At 41.1% G+C, this 15,318-nt stretch overlaps 1 protein-coding gene across 10 annotated transcripts in view; it reads right to left on the reverse strand.

Moving 5' to 3' along the window:
• Positions 1-15,318, reverse strand: part of auts2a (activator of transcription and developmental regulator AUTS2 a) — a 299,562-nt gene that overhangs the window by 243,553 nt on the left and 40,691 nt on the right. For all 10 annotated transcript variants that reach the window (XM_052047726.1, XM_052047727.1, XM_052047733.1 and 7 more), the window contains one exon: positions 6,046-6,255. In XM_052047726.1, the coding sequence (XP_051903686.1) occupies positions 6,046-6,255 (210 nt within the window). The remainder of the gene's footprint in view (positions 1-6,045; positions 6,256-15,318) is intronic.

The raw sequence follows: 15,318 nt of genomic DNA on the forward strand, positions 1-15,318 counted from the left end.
GTTAATACCAGACCCATGACCTATTTAATAGAGGAGATAATGTAGCGCTCAGGGTGAGCCCAAACGGGTGTGTTTCTCTCCCATCTATGGCAATTCCAGAAATCCTGACCCTACTGTTTTGTGAATTTTGGTGAGTTTGATCAGGGGGACAGCCAGCACGATTTTGAGCTTTGTGGACATGTGTGGTGGATGTCATTGGATTGCATTCATAAAAATGACAAAAGCATGTGTCAAACCCTCTGAATCATTTCAGAAATCAATTATTATTATCTTTGTTCAGTATCTATAAAAGCATCCCACTGGCCGCAGCACTGCATTGACCTCAATCACTAAAATGCTCAAGACAGTCCTAATGACATCATTACAGCCCACATAGATCTAGTTTATAAATCCCCCACCCATCCAATGTACCTTTGAAAGGAAAAGCAGTCATTACAATGTAAGGTGACTAATACGTCAATGATACTTATGATGCACATAATGAATATTGCGAAGGGCCTGTGGCAAATACACCTCACGTCATTTTTTTTTCCTGGCGACTACTATCACAATAAACTCAATTAAAAGGTATTGTGTTGTACTGACACCTGGTGGTTGGTAATTAGCGCAATGACCTCACAGTGCAGAGGTATCTGGATCGATTCCAGCTCCAGCCTTCCTGTGTGGAGTTTGCATGTTCTCCCCGTACCCGCGTGGGTTTTCTCCGGGTACTCTGGTTTCCTCCCACATCCCAAAAACAACCATGGCAGGCTGATTGAACACTCTAAATTGTCCCTAGGTGTGAGTGTGGATGGTTGTTCGTCTCTGTGTGCCCTGCGATTGGCTAGCACCCGGTTCAGGGTGACCTTCGCCTACTGCCCGAAGACCGGTGGGTTCGGCTCCAGCACGCCCCACGACCCTTGTGAGGATGAAGTGAATCAGAAAATGGATGGATGGATGTTGCACTGACATTCCGCCAGTTTATCGGAAACAATTGTTTAAAGGGGTCTTAAAGGGGAAGTCAACCCAAAAATGATCTTTACAATATTATGTTCTATGTAGACCCATTAGTCTAAACAAGACATTTTGATTAATATTACATCTGTGCAAAAAGTGCCTTTTTTTTTGGTGGAATTTGTTTGCATATTCATCATGTGATTTTCATGACATTTATCATGGAATAATTCAGATACTGATTAAATTACTTTTTGAGGAAGGTAATAAGTAACTATAATTAATTTTGCCAGACACTGCTCATTTCATTCATTCATTCATTCATTCATTCATCTTCCGAGCCGCTTGATCCTCACTAGGGTCGCGGGGGGTGCTGGAGCCTATCCCAGCTATCTTCGGGCAGTAGGCGGGGGACACCCTGAACCGGTTGCCAGCCAATCGCAGGGCACACAGAAACGAACAACATTTCGCACTCACACTCACACCTAGGGACAATTTAGAGTGTTCAATCAGCCTGCCACACATGTTTTTGGAATGTGGGAGGAAACCGGACCACCCGGAGAAAACCCACGCAGGCCCGGGGAGAACATGCAAACTCCACACAGGGAGGCCGGAGGTGGAATCGAACCCGGTACCTCTGCACTGTGAAGCCGACGTGCTAACCACTGGACTACCGGGCCGCCACTGCTCATTTCAGTGACTATATATTTTTATACTGAACACACAAAACATTCTCCTTCACTAAGTGTAAGCCTTTCTTCCTCTTCAATCTCTCGAAGCAAAGGCGAGGACTCTCCAAGTTATAAACAAACACATTTTATAGTCCTCTCAGTGAGATGAAAACAAAAAGAACAAGAATGAAAATCCAGAAGGATGTGCACTCTTGAACATTCATCAGTAGCCGGATTTGTAAACACAAGCAGATTAAAGACGGAAGCGGGATTTGAAATAGAGTGCCGTTGATGGTGGCTGGACAGCCAAGAGAAAAAGCTTCCTCCAACACCTCTGGCCTGCTGCCCGGGATTTGATTGACAGCTGAATGGGGCTTTTAAGTGGTCGACACTTCGCCAAAAGTGCAGACACTTAATTTTTTCACAAATTGACTCTGAGGGTTGTTAGGAATGAGAGCAAGCAGCAAGTTGGGCAGTGAATGCTTCAAGTAGATTCCATCTGACTGACTTTGATTTCGGTGTGTGTTCCTTCGCCTAAGAGCCTCGAAATGGCTCAGTTTAACTGCGGTGCGGGCGCAAAGAGCCACCCCACATCCTCCTGAGTTTAGCTCCCTTGCAGAAAAGTGACACTTCAAAAGAAAATGTTTCTCCAAGTAGTTGTGGGGTGAAGAGGAAAAAGAAGGGAAAAAAAGAAACGGTAGCATTCAACAATTTTTTAGACAGGCTGGCTAAGAATAGAGTATCGGCGTTTCAACATATACTAAAACTTTGCCAGTGAAAGTAGCAGGCAGGTTGTGTTGATGCATTCCGTGGCGTTTTTAGGGGTGTGAAAATGCTGTCAGACAGCCTAGTGGAGAAAGCATGTTCGACAAATGAAAAACAAGGGATTTTGAACTGGATTTCTCTCTGTCAAGCCATATTGGAGGCTGTGATGAGGCTGACATGCAATTTGTATGTATATACTGTATATAAGTGGCAATAGTTTATTATCATAGCAAATTCATTGAGTCATTCAAGTGTTACATTTTACCATAAAACGGTGGGTTAATCTGCACAATTACACACCTTATCTGGCTCACAGGTTAACATCAATTATTAACGATTGTTGTCGGTGATGTGTCCTAACCACCACAAAGCCGAGCGTAACATTTCAATTGAATTTGATTTCACCCAGTCTGCAAGGATCCTTCACTGTGACGGCAGCAATTATCCAGACAACCGATGCCCCAAAGGAATGGATGTAGCATCTTATCTGGCAATCGGGATATTGCTTGATGTCAAATTTTACTGGCAGAGCAGATATGCTGATAAAGGGTGAACATTTTCAGTGGAGATTTGGAATCATTATACTCACCGTATCCTCACAAAGTCAAGCTTCACATGACTGTGACTATTTTTTTTTAATCCTATATTTATTTTAGGCTCTCAGTCTCCCTTTTTTTTTAGGATATCATGTAACTGTTGAACATTACAGTCAATGTGTAAGTGTGTAGTGTACAATCTTAATATTTTAACACAGCAAGTTGGTTAGCGGTTTAATGAGCCGTCTCTTTCTTTGGCTTATGTGTGAATGAATACATGGGATTCCTGAAACAGCTACAGCGAGGGGAAAATAAATGCGTTCTCCTTTTGACAAAGCCAAAGACATTTCTACACAAATACACATTCAACGATAACCAACTCAGCCAGTCGGATCTGCCATTTGCGTCTTAGCTTCAACTTATTCCATCTGCAGCCTCAGAAAGAGTTCAGCCAAGCCAAGGTAAGTGACTACGGATGAATGACAATACAGCGTCTACTCGGCTTTCAGGATCCTTTTTCTACTTGACAGTGGGATGTGAGTCAAGGAGCGTAAGGTGCTCGAAAGAGACCAAAATCATCCAGTTTGGCTTAAAACATCTTTAAGCTCATGGCAAGGTACCATTTGGAAGTCTGTCGAATTGTTATCATTTCCCAGGACAAAGACAAATACCAAACACAAATTGATGAGATGCCTAGTCTATAACTTGGGAAGCTTGATTACATAGCCGGATGGGTAACAGCAGGTTCCTTTCATTGTTCTGCAGGGCCCAGGTTGTCTTAAAACTGCGACTGAATATTGCTATATGTGAAAAGGAGAATCCTTTGTTTTTATTTGACCCAAAACGGGCATGGGAGTTGGGATACAGGGTGCCAACATGTGGCAATGTTTAGCCAGACAATAATAACCAGGTACATTTAAATCTGTATCGCTGGCAAACTTTCAATTAGAATTGTTTCTGTCTTTTTGATGAAGAAAGAAAAAGAAAAAGAATAAATGAAATTTGCCTCAAGAGGCGGCAAGTTGGATGAGTGGTTAGCAGCTCTGACTCAATTCCGAAGTTGAGGGCTCGGATCTGAACTCTGAGCTTCCTGTTTGGACTTTGCATGCTGTCATTAAGTACATGAAAGACTAAATTATCTGGAAGTGTGATCTTTTTTTTTTTTTTGTCTATATGTGCCCTCAGATTGGCTGGTGACCAGTTCAGCCTGCGTCCTCGCTAACTCCCAGCCAGCGGAAATAGGACAGCAGTGGTGGTTCTTTCCTTCAGGGTAATTGGACAATAGACTGACACCAGCTGATGTTTTGCGTTGGTGGACAATGAAATGATGCTGACAGTTTGCCCCTCAGACTGACTTTCCATTATTTCCTACAGGCCCAAAAACGGTGTTGAAATCTTAACAGATGCAAAGGTGTCCTGGTACAGATTGTATTGTATAATGTGATGATAGTCCAATCACAGGGAAACAAAACTGTGAGGAACATAATGGTGGACAGATATGAGACGGAGACACGCAGAAGGTTAGAGCAAGAAATGTCGGGGTGGTGGTCTTCCTTGCTTTTCCCCTAACTCTCCCAGTGCCAAAGAGCAGATGGTCCTCACAGCATGCCCCTCTGTACACTTTTGAGCAACTGTACAAAGCACCAAACACACAAATCGCAGGCCCACATTTTTCGGTGGAGCAAGAGAGAACAATAAACCACAAACAAAAACATTATCTCCACCACCGTGGTCAGCTACAAACCAACAATCTGATCTTGAACCGCGCTCGATGTCCACGGCCATGGGATTTTAGAAACAAAAGTATGATTTTTCTTCTTTGGGCTTGAGAAGAACACGTCAATGTGACCCAACTCTTAGCACTTCTTTCTCTTAGAATGAGAGTTAAGCAAAGGTTGAGGTTCACTCTCTTCAATATCGAGCATCGCTTAATGGAGAAGTTCAACTTGAGGCACCCTCCTGACATTTAAAATGTAACCTTGTGGGAGGACGACGTCTTAACGTTTATGTCAAGTGAAGCCAAAGAAAACGGTTCAACAAGATAACGGAACCTTGTTCTACGGCAGAAAGACTAAACGGGTGGTGTAGGCTGTAGCTGAGATTTTGTCATGTCATTAAGTCTTGTCGTCAAGGGTTTTCCTATGCAATCAAGTTGATAGTGTTATCTATAGTACATTTACATATACGGTATACACAGCAGTCGAGAGCTGACAGGGCCACAAATGGCCAGGCGTCACTGCTACATTTTTTTCCCATGAAATTATTTAAATTTAACGCCATGAATTAGTTCTCTTGATTTCACAGATCTGTTCTTATAGATTTTTTCAGATTCAGCTGTGTGATGCCATGCCAATAAGTTGCGTTTTTCCAATTTCTGATTGGTAGGTCAGAGCAAGCCAATTTCGACGAGCATAATGTGTCTGTAGCAATCTGCAAACAATACTCCATTCATTAATCAGCATCTTTAGTGAGTGTTTTTTTTTTTGCTGTTTATGTTAGTCAATAAATATTGATTCTGAGCTGCCTCTTATAACTTACTGTAGGTGACAGTTTTGCAATATGCCAGACACCACATGTAAATGCTAAGTACGTACACACACTTTCTATCAGAATAAGGGCACTCTTGGTGTCCAAGTCAAAACATTTTGCTCTTAACCACCATTAGTAATGTGATTGTGTATGATGCACATGGATGGTTGATAGAACACATGCTGAGTTAGTGTTTGCGGGTGTGAACGCATACATATGTCGACGAGTAGGTGAGGAAGGCGAGAGAGAGAGAGAGAGAGAGAGAGAGAGAGAGAGAGAGAGAGAGAGAGAGAGAGAGAAAGATAAATTGGGTGAGAACGTGGTGAGTTTGTTTGTGTGCATGTGGCCGAATACATTGGCAAGCCTTTGACTGTATATGAGGAGCTAGTGTTGTCCAAATGTATTAATCGCGCCTAAGTGGACCATCTAAACAACTGCAGGTTTAAAACAAAACATATTGAGCACTTGGGGAGGTGTTCCAAAAAGTAGGTTCAATACACTCTTAGGGCTTGACTGGTGGGTGTGCTCTTCGTAATTTACTCAGAGTAGGGAGAGTAAGGCACCAGCCAATACATTTCCATAAATCCCTTAAAGGTGATATTAACACTCACCATTGCGCGTTTATTGCTCATGCGTTTCTTCTTCCTGCTTTGTGTGTGCGCCAGATGGGGATTGTTCTCCTGGTCCGATGGCTGGTGATGGTGAAAGTTGTTCTTAAAGGGCTCCAGGCTCAGGCCGTTGGGAACCTTGGCTGACTTTTTCTTATGAAAGGGCACACCCGGGTTCACTCTGCGCTCTTGGGGCTTCAGCGTCAGGTTTTTCTACAGTAGAAAAAAAAAAGGACAAGGTTATCTTGGAGACAAATAGAATAGAATTTGTAATCACGGCATGTAGCACACATTTTAAAAAAGACATTGATGATAAACATGACATTTCAGGCCAACACAAAGAGACAGAGACAGACTTTTTTTTTCCAAGAAAAACGATGTCACCATAGGAAATGAGAGTCGAACTGGTCTTGTCAGGTTCAAAGGATTTTGTTTTCAATCAACACTTCTATTTTGAACTTCATATCTGTCATTCCAAGTGTGTACTTCTCAGGTGCCTAATTACTGCTTGCCTCATCAAGATGTGTTAAAACAATTTTTTTAACTGCCTTGCACCAGAGGTCTTAAAAATCATCAACAGGTGTCTTCAGTCAGGTTCCAAATCACATATATAGGCTGTCAACAAACCCCTCTTGAAAAAGAATCATTTGGAGCCCAATGTCTGCCAATTACAGGCTCATTTCCAACTATTACCCAACAAAAGACATGTCAAAAGGAGATGCATCTGGGGTTTTTTGCGGTAACCAAAGTACAAAAAAGCATTTATCAAAGTAGAGAAAGACCTGAAGACATATATTAACTCCCTAAAATTATACAATCTCGTATTGCTAAACCTCAATCGTGCTTTTGACGCAGTAAACCATAAAATCCTCCCGGAGCAGCTTGATTGATGGGGCGGCTTCACCGGGCAGTTCTAAACGGGTTCAAAACCAAACTCAAATGACAGCGATTATTTCTTATTCATTCAAAATTTTGCATTCCACCGGAAGGAATCACATGCGGGATGCCCTAGGGTTCAATTGCTGGACCACTGTAATTCAATCTTTACAGGTTTCACTTTTTCATATCAGATGCAAACATATATCACCAAATGCAGATGATTCCCAGCTAATGTCATGATGTCCTGATGATCTCCCAAAGAGGCCTTCAAACAATGCACCTCAATGCAATCTTGTTCCTTTTAGTGTTGCAGTTTGATGAATGCATATCAGAAACACTCCATAAACTGTTTCTCAAAGCTTCAGTTGCATTGAATGAGGTGCAGGCTCAAGTGAATATTATTTCCCTTTTTCACTCGTACCCATCCAGGAAAGTGAATGCATCATTACGTGAATTGTGCACATATTATAAGTGACAAATACATGATTGGGCTGACAGGATTCCTTGAGCCAGCGTTTTGCATGCCTCGAAGTCGCCAAACCATAATGATTGCTGGAAATAAATTATGCACAATATGTTTTGCTGGCTCATTGAACAATAGCGAGATAAATTCCTTATTTCAGCGCTTTGTTGAGATGCTGGAAGGAAAATAATTGCTCAATATGGCTCCCTTTCCAACCTTTATTATTGTGATTGTCTGCCAGTATCCAAAGCAGTTTTCTAGCATTCTGAATTGCATGTTTGCAGGTAAGTACATATCCCACGTACACCTACACAAGCATTTATATTAGTTCACAACTCGTCATCCAGATATCAGGAGAATTTTGAGCTTGCCATTATGCAAAGTCAATTACGATCTAAACACGTAGAGATGTACGGGCAATTGAACAGGGAGTTTTTTTAAATGATTTTGCCTTCATACAGAACCACAATGTATTTTAAACAAAACAAACAATATTTGACTTAAGTATAGATTTTAGTATAGATTTGCGGCCTCAGTTTTAGCGGACTAGGTACCACCCATCCATCCATTTTCGATCTACTGTTTGTTCTGATGGCATGGGAGCTGCAGCCTACCCCGACTGAGTTTTGGGCAAGAGGTACAGCTTGGCCAACAGAATAATCACTCTACATTCAACAAACGACAGGAGATGAACTCCAAACACATCATTAAAATTAACTTCATGAACAAAGTTCCTAATAAGGGGAGAGGGTGAAGAGATGCGGAGGGATAACAGTCCCGTGAGACTTCAGTAGTTGGCACAAGACTGCACAAACACCCAAACATGCACCAATACACACTTATTATCAGAGCTGATTTAATCATCATCATAACACTGAAACGCTCTACACGGCAACCGGCAGTGTAAACAATTACTGGTGATCTAATAGAGGCTAATAAAGAGAATAAAGAGCTATAAGTGGAAGTACTCCTTGCGGGGTACTCCTGGACAACAGCGCATATTAAACTTGAGCTACCCTGTTAACTGGAGCCGTGAATTGTCTCTCGTTCTTAAGAGAGCCCTTGACCTGTTTATCACATTTTCCGTACACGTGGAATAGCATTGAATCAGCTCTGTGTCTGCTGGAACTGATTTGCCATTGCTCCTTGCAGTCATGCAGCCAATTATAGGTGTGATTCGAGAAGCTGAACTGCTTCGTATGGGGTTTCATTTTGAGTATGCCAACTAAAATAATGAATGTAAAACATGGCTGGAATATTCCTCACTTAAGTTTCAGCATTGCTTGAAAAGGTCACTCATGATTAGGATATTTAACACCTGAAGAAAGAAGACCGTGATTGTAATATAGCGCACAATGTTGTTCATATTCAAAATGGGCTCATCTAAGAGTGCCGTAGACAAGTACTCTATTTGTCTGTGATGTCAACATTCCGCCGCAAAACAGCATATTAACCGCCACTCGTTCATACGTTGACAGTGTCATGTCCCAAGGACATAACAGCTGAAGTAAATCTTGTCATATAAAATTCACATACTCGATAGTTTCTCGGAACATACTGGAGAGATATTTTTTAACTGAACTTGGCTCACCGTAACAGCCCGTCCTCCCTGTCCCACACTCTCAAAGCCGAGCCAATCCTCCCAAGCATAATCCAACTGTTAGATCAGTCCAACAGTTGGATTGATCAACCGATTTGTCATGCGTACAAATGCAACTGGTTCTTAACAGAGCACCAAGGGGTAGGACTAGATAAGTTATTTACTTCTTCCTACTCCGTTGAGCATACAACTGTGATGATGTGTGGGTTTTTTTCTTTTAACTATTTCTAATTTTCCTTTTATAATTTTTGTTTGACCTTTGTCAACCTGTTATTGTGTGTACTATATATGCTCAATAAAACAAACAACCAAACAAACAAACAAACCAAGCACATTATTGCTTGGTGCCCCCCCCCAAACAATCCAAGCACATTATTGCTTGGTGCCCCCCCCCCCCCACGACGACGGTAATAGTTGTCTTCTCGAAAATATTTTGCTGTTCCTGAAAGTGAATCAGTGAGTTTTCTTTTCCTGCGTCAACTGCAAGATGCAGAACATTGAGTTTGGCTTGTACAAATGTCGAACGGCAGTAAAAATTGCTTTGTTTAAAACATAATGTGCATGATGTGCACTTTAAATATTTTTAGTGTGCATGTGCCCCTGCAGCCTACTTATCTGTACCACCACTGGCTATATAAACTTCCAGAAAATATTGGTAGCTCAAACATAATGTAAAAAATAATATGCCAAAAAAATAAACGCACGACCCTTATGTGCCAATTGGAAAAAAAGTGTCCATTCAAGTAACCACCATGACTTTGGACCATAGAAAAAAAGAAAATCGGCTGATAACTAAGATAAAGATTTGACTGCGTCCACCAATGAAGTGTGTGACTCCAGATGCAACTGAGGATATAGGATGGAGGGGATGCTTGGATTTAGATTGGATTAAGATTATTGTGACGGAAGCCATTAATAAAGCGTATTGGGACCAAAGGTAATTGAAATGAGTGTTAAATAGAAAAGTCCATACAATGTCACACACCAAAGCGACTCTTTTCTTTTGAAATCCGGCACAAGTAAAATCATTTATCTATGGCTTTCCGATTGCATTTTGATGTGCCAATTTGTGACAGACGAACCTGAACTGTTCAGTTGAATATGTTTCGATTTATTGTTTGGCGATATGCACAGATCAACAGCTATGGTATAAGTCAGAAGTTTATCATTCTCTTCAGCAACTTGTGTGCAATGAGGCGAGTCAAATTTACTGATATAGCCCCTCATCACAGAAAAGTTTCATACCTACGCTTGATGAATGTTAACAACATCACCTGATCTTGACCCTCAGGAAGGAAAAAAAAAACATTAAGATATCCTTTATTTGTCCCGCAATGGGGAAATTACAAATCTGGGGAATAATGAGATGAAACCATGAGAAGGGGCCGTAGATGGGGGAATACCCCTTGCAAGATGACCAGGCTGCAATGGATGGCGAGGGGAGCTGCGTCCCACCCACACAGTGTAACGTACCGTATGCACGTATACGGTAGATTAAAGATGACGAAGGATTTCTTCTCCTATTTTGTTCATACTCTGCTTGTTGAAGTGGTTAAATGTGAAAACCTCACCGCCTGCTGCAATTTTTGAAATACCAAAATCGGTGTTGTTCTTAAATTGCCATATAATTGACTGGTGATGAGTCCATTTGCCCTAAATCAACCGTGATGGGCTGCTCTCCTTTCTGGGACACTGAACAGAATAAGTGGTAAGTAGTATCTCAAATTGGTGGATGTCAAACGCTACAACTTGCCCCTCCACCCCTCACCCCCCATCTAATAGCTTCCAATGAGAGCTCACATTAACCCAAATTCAAAGTGAATCATCCGCCTCAGTTTTGGGGACGGATTTATGCAGTTTATGCCCATTTTAAATCATATTTAAGAAGAAATGTGTTTGCAAAAAGCATCATGATTATTCTGAAACATTTTCTGGAAGCCATGCATCATGCATGAAATTCCATTTTCACAGAAGATAATGAACTTGGTGGTGGTAAAGTGGAGCTTCTTTTCTTTTTTTGCTGAACAAGTGTTTGGGTTAATAGTACTACAAGTTGAATAAAAGAGTCTCCCATCCATGGCCGTCTCTCAGGATGTTCAATTAGCCCAGATGTCTTGCACAATTGGCTTAACTACTCCAAATAAAACAGTTGAACCACCAAGTAGGAAATGATTAACACACCCCGAATGATGCCAGGTGTTTTTGGAACATTTATTTCCATCCCAGCAGGAAGGCTTTAAAAACAAAAACAAATTTGCTCCCGTTTGCTCCCCTGAAGTTTGCATTCCCTAATAGGACTCAAGATTTCACCCCAATGATTTTGCAAACCGTGCTATCATTCCTAAACTTGCCATGTCAATTATGTAATGTTTCTTTTGGGATTTCAGGCTGCAGAAAGAATGGTGCATGTTGCCTAGCAACTGGACACATAGAAGAAGAAGATCATCAAATTGAGCCAGTACTCTCAGAGAGCTTCGTTTTGTGTCTCAGAACTTGTTGCTCAGTGAATAAATTGTTGTTTGGATATATTTGTAAAAAAATGCCATGCATGCAGCTTAGCATTGAGACAGCAGTGGTGGTGTCAGAGAAATTCCAGGACCAGTGTCTCAGAATTTTGCTGATACTCATGGGAGACAAGAAGACAAGGATTACTCCAAGCAACGACTCCCTGACACAAACTGAATCAAAAGAGTGTTAAGAACAAATAGCACCAGTGTCATTTAAAACATCTGTGTGAGGTTCCTTTGTTTTCTTGAGAATGCAATTTAGACTAGTCCTACATGGACTAGTCTAAATTGCTGAATTTATGCATTATGCAGTGCAGCATTCTGGAGGTTATTTTGGGGTGATTACACTTTCGCAGGCTGCATTTAAATTACCCTCAGGCACAACAGTGCAGAGAGTTCTCGCCGAGAGTAAAATTAATTGCATAAACATAGCTTACCACCACTGATCAGTTAACATTAAGGAAAATGAATAGTGTATACTGTGCAAAAGTGTGTGTGTGTGTGTGTGTATACGCGCAGGCAGAACTCAATTTCCTGCCTCGATAAAGAGTGTGTGCAGAGGCTGCTGCCCACCGGCGAGCCAATACTGGCACTATTTATAGGCCACACACATTAAGGCTAAGAGTGTAACAAGAAGCCCCAGACTTGGCCATCCAGTGGTAATTAGAAACCAAGTGAAAGCTGACCACCATCACAATAGGTGAGAGCCAGCAAAAAATGGCGACTCTTGGGAAGTGCCAGAATTCACTGCAAGACCGCATCAAATAGTCAAGTCAACTGTATTTATAGAGCACTTTCAAACAGCCATCACTGCATACAAAGTGCTGTACATGGAGCATAGCTCTACATTTCAGATCTGTTTTGCTTTTGTTGGAGGATTAAGTGAAAAAAAATAATTATGTCAGAACTAAGCCATCTAATGCTGCCGGGCAGTTGCTACAGCTATCGTAAGCAAAACATCTGGAAATAAACAAAAATGATTTTTTTTCATTTGCACATGTTAAAAAAAAATAATCAAAGAGAAAGAAACAACATAAATGCAGTTAAAAGTAGGTTGTGCATGAAGAATATGAGCTATAAATAGAATGTGTCTAGTAACTGCATCTTCAAATGGATGTGAAGTCGTACCTTGAGCTTGTCAAAACTACTTTAAACGATTTAGCAAAACCAGAAAGAGAATCTCGAATCAAAAGGAACAAATTGTCATAAAATATGACAGCGCAAGAAAATAATCCTGACCCGATCCAAACGTGGGTGAAGAGGTTTTCTTTTTCATGTTTCCACTGCTGCCCAAATGCAGGAACTGGATCATCAATCAAGCTTTATTTATACAGCAATCGGACAAAAGAAAAATGCAACTCAAAGTGCTGGGCAGTTGAAAAAAAATGAAAATTGCAACGTAAAAAGAGCTCCCCCCTCTGCCAAAATACACAGATATATATCCCACAAGCGATGCTCGGCACACGTGCACACACACGCACACACACACACACACACACACACACACGCATGCATAGCATTATTGTAAAGCGCTTTGTTACAGCTGCCGCTGTTGTGAAAGCGCTATATAAATCAGCATGTATTGTATTGTATTGTATTGTATTATTGTAGTATTGCTTATTGTAGTAGGAAAATATTGATGTTCTATTAATTTATTAATTCATCATTTGTGTTCTTATAATAATCCACAAGCAAAATGTAAATAGTACGTGCTTCAGATGTCTGAAAGATGTCCTTGACAGGGGAGAGAAAGGAAAAGCTTTGACATTGCTTGTCAGTTCACACATGCAGAATGAAATTCAAGTGAATGCACATGCTTCCAGCTTGTGTGTCTTTCTTAGCTAAATCACTGCTACGACAGCAATTTTATTTTATTTTATTTTTTGATTAAGGTTCAATATATTTGGTGAAGAAGCAACATTCTGGAACAGTCATAGCAGAACACAGGATCAGTCTGGCTAGATGCCTGAAAGACTGATGAAGAGTGAACAAATTCACCTGACAGTATGGAAGTTGAACAAATGAGAACATGGATGGGATACAGGACAAAGATAAGGCAGAGATTTTTGTCTGCTCAGTCATCTTTCGAGCACATATGGAGGATCTCAGTGTGACAACACTCTAAGCCTAAAAGCAAAGATAAGAAGCTTATCCTCTAAATGATACAAGCACGGGGGAGGCTGCGGCAGCCAGTAGTAGGATGCAGTTGTCAGGCATCCTGTCTGTAGTCACCAATGGCCATTTAAACATAAAAGAATCCTCAGTGCCTAAATTCAATATGTTCTGCCTTTGAACATTGCACACCACACCTTGTATGTCCACATAAGCAAACACATTAAGCACTAAATTTCAAAGATGTGAACATTCGTTACAGAGACCCTATATTTAAGCTATCTCAACCAGCCATCGTGTTCCAGGCCCAGGAGGTTGGACCCAGGTTGAGCATTTTATCCTTCATCATGAAAATACAGAGCAGCAGAACACATTTTGTTGTCTACTCTATGTTGACAGATAATGTGACAGGTTGTGAGCAGCATTGAATACATTCCACAACTAATCTCCGAATAAAATCCATTCCACATCCCGAACATACTGTACCGTATTTTCTGCACGATAAGGCGTTCCGGACTATAAGGTGCACCTTCAATGAATGGAATATTTTTAAACTGTTTTCATATGTAGTGTGCACCACATTATAGTGTGCATTGAATAGAAGCTACAATAGTGGATGCGGTTGTATTGTGCATCCACTAGATGGAGCCGCGCTAAAGGGAATACAATACAATACAATAGAATACAAGACAGCTTTATTTAAGTCGAGCTTTCAGTTGGAACAAAGCGCTTTAAAGAAAATTTAAAATACTACATCCAAGAAATCTGAATATCAATCCATGCATAAGGCACAACGGATTATAAGGAGCACTGTCGGCTTTTGAGAAAATTAAATACTTTCAGGGGTGCCTTATGGTGTGGAAAATACGGTACATCAAAGCCGGAAATTTCTCAGCTTTTGCAGCCTTTGTGTGAATAAAAACCCAACCAGGCACTTGTTTTGTCAAAGGATGTATTCCACCCCTTGATTGAATATTTTTTCATGTAATATTGATCATGATACGGCCACTTTAAAAACAAAAGTGCCGTCAGTGGCCAAGTCCAATACAATGGGCCATGCTGCAATGATCTTGTAAGGAGAGCCAAACATCACTTCAGAATTTATCTGTGGACAAATCGACTCTTGTCTCTCATAAAACTGCACACACAGCCACCTTACCGCGGCAGCCCCATTTAGTAATGTCACAATCTCTTTTGTATTTTAATATAGAAACCTAAATTTGTCATTTTGATTTACACTGTACAAAACACCGGCACGTTATTAAATACTCTCAGCAGACACAGTTCAACATGATATTCACTCGTCCCATTCTGGGTGAGATCTTTATCTTCAGTAGACCACAGAGAATTACGGTAAGATGTGTTCACTACCACGACTCAGAGAGCAAAATGCACGAGCAATAACCTTCCCTGTGGCTCTACTATTCCTGGCAGCTTGATTTACCTCAAAGCACTAATGTTCAAGGGAGTCTGCTGGCAATATAAGGCAAACCGAGCAGTGCCACGGAAATTGCAGCTTTTACAGCTTGCAAGAGACTCCTTGGAGATGCACTAAAGCCCTGACAAAGAGTGCATGGGCAGGAAATATGGGCTTTGCCAGGAACCTGTTGGGTATGTGTCTTCAGAGAAATACAGTCACTTCTGTTTCAAGGAGCTGACGTTCAGTTGCATATTCCCGAGCTGCATGATTGATGCGTGGCAAGGCTGTGAGGCCT

The sequence above is a fragment of the Hippocampus zosterae genome, chromosome 16, assembly GCF_025434085.1.
Source record: "Hippocampus zosterae strain Florida chromosome 16, ASM2543408v3, whole genome shotgun sequence".
In the NCBI taxonomy this organism is placed as follows: Eukaryota; Metazoa; Chordata; class Actinopteri; order Syngnathiformes; family Syngnathidae; genus Hippocampus; species Hippocampus zosterae.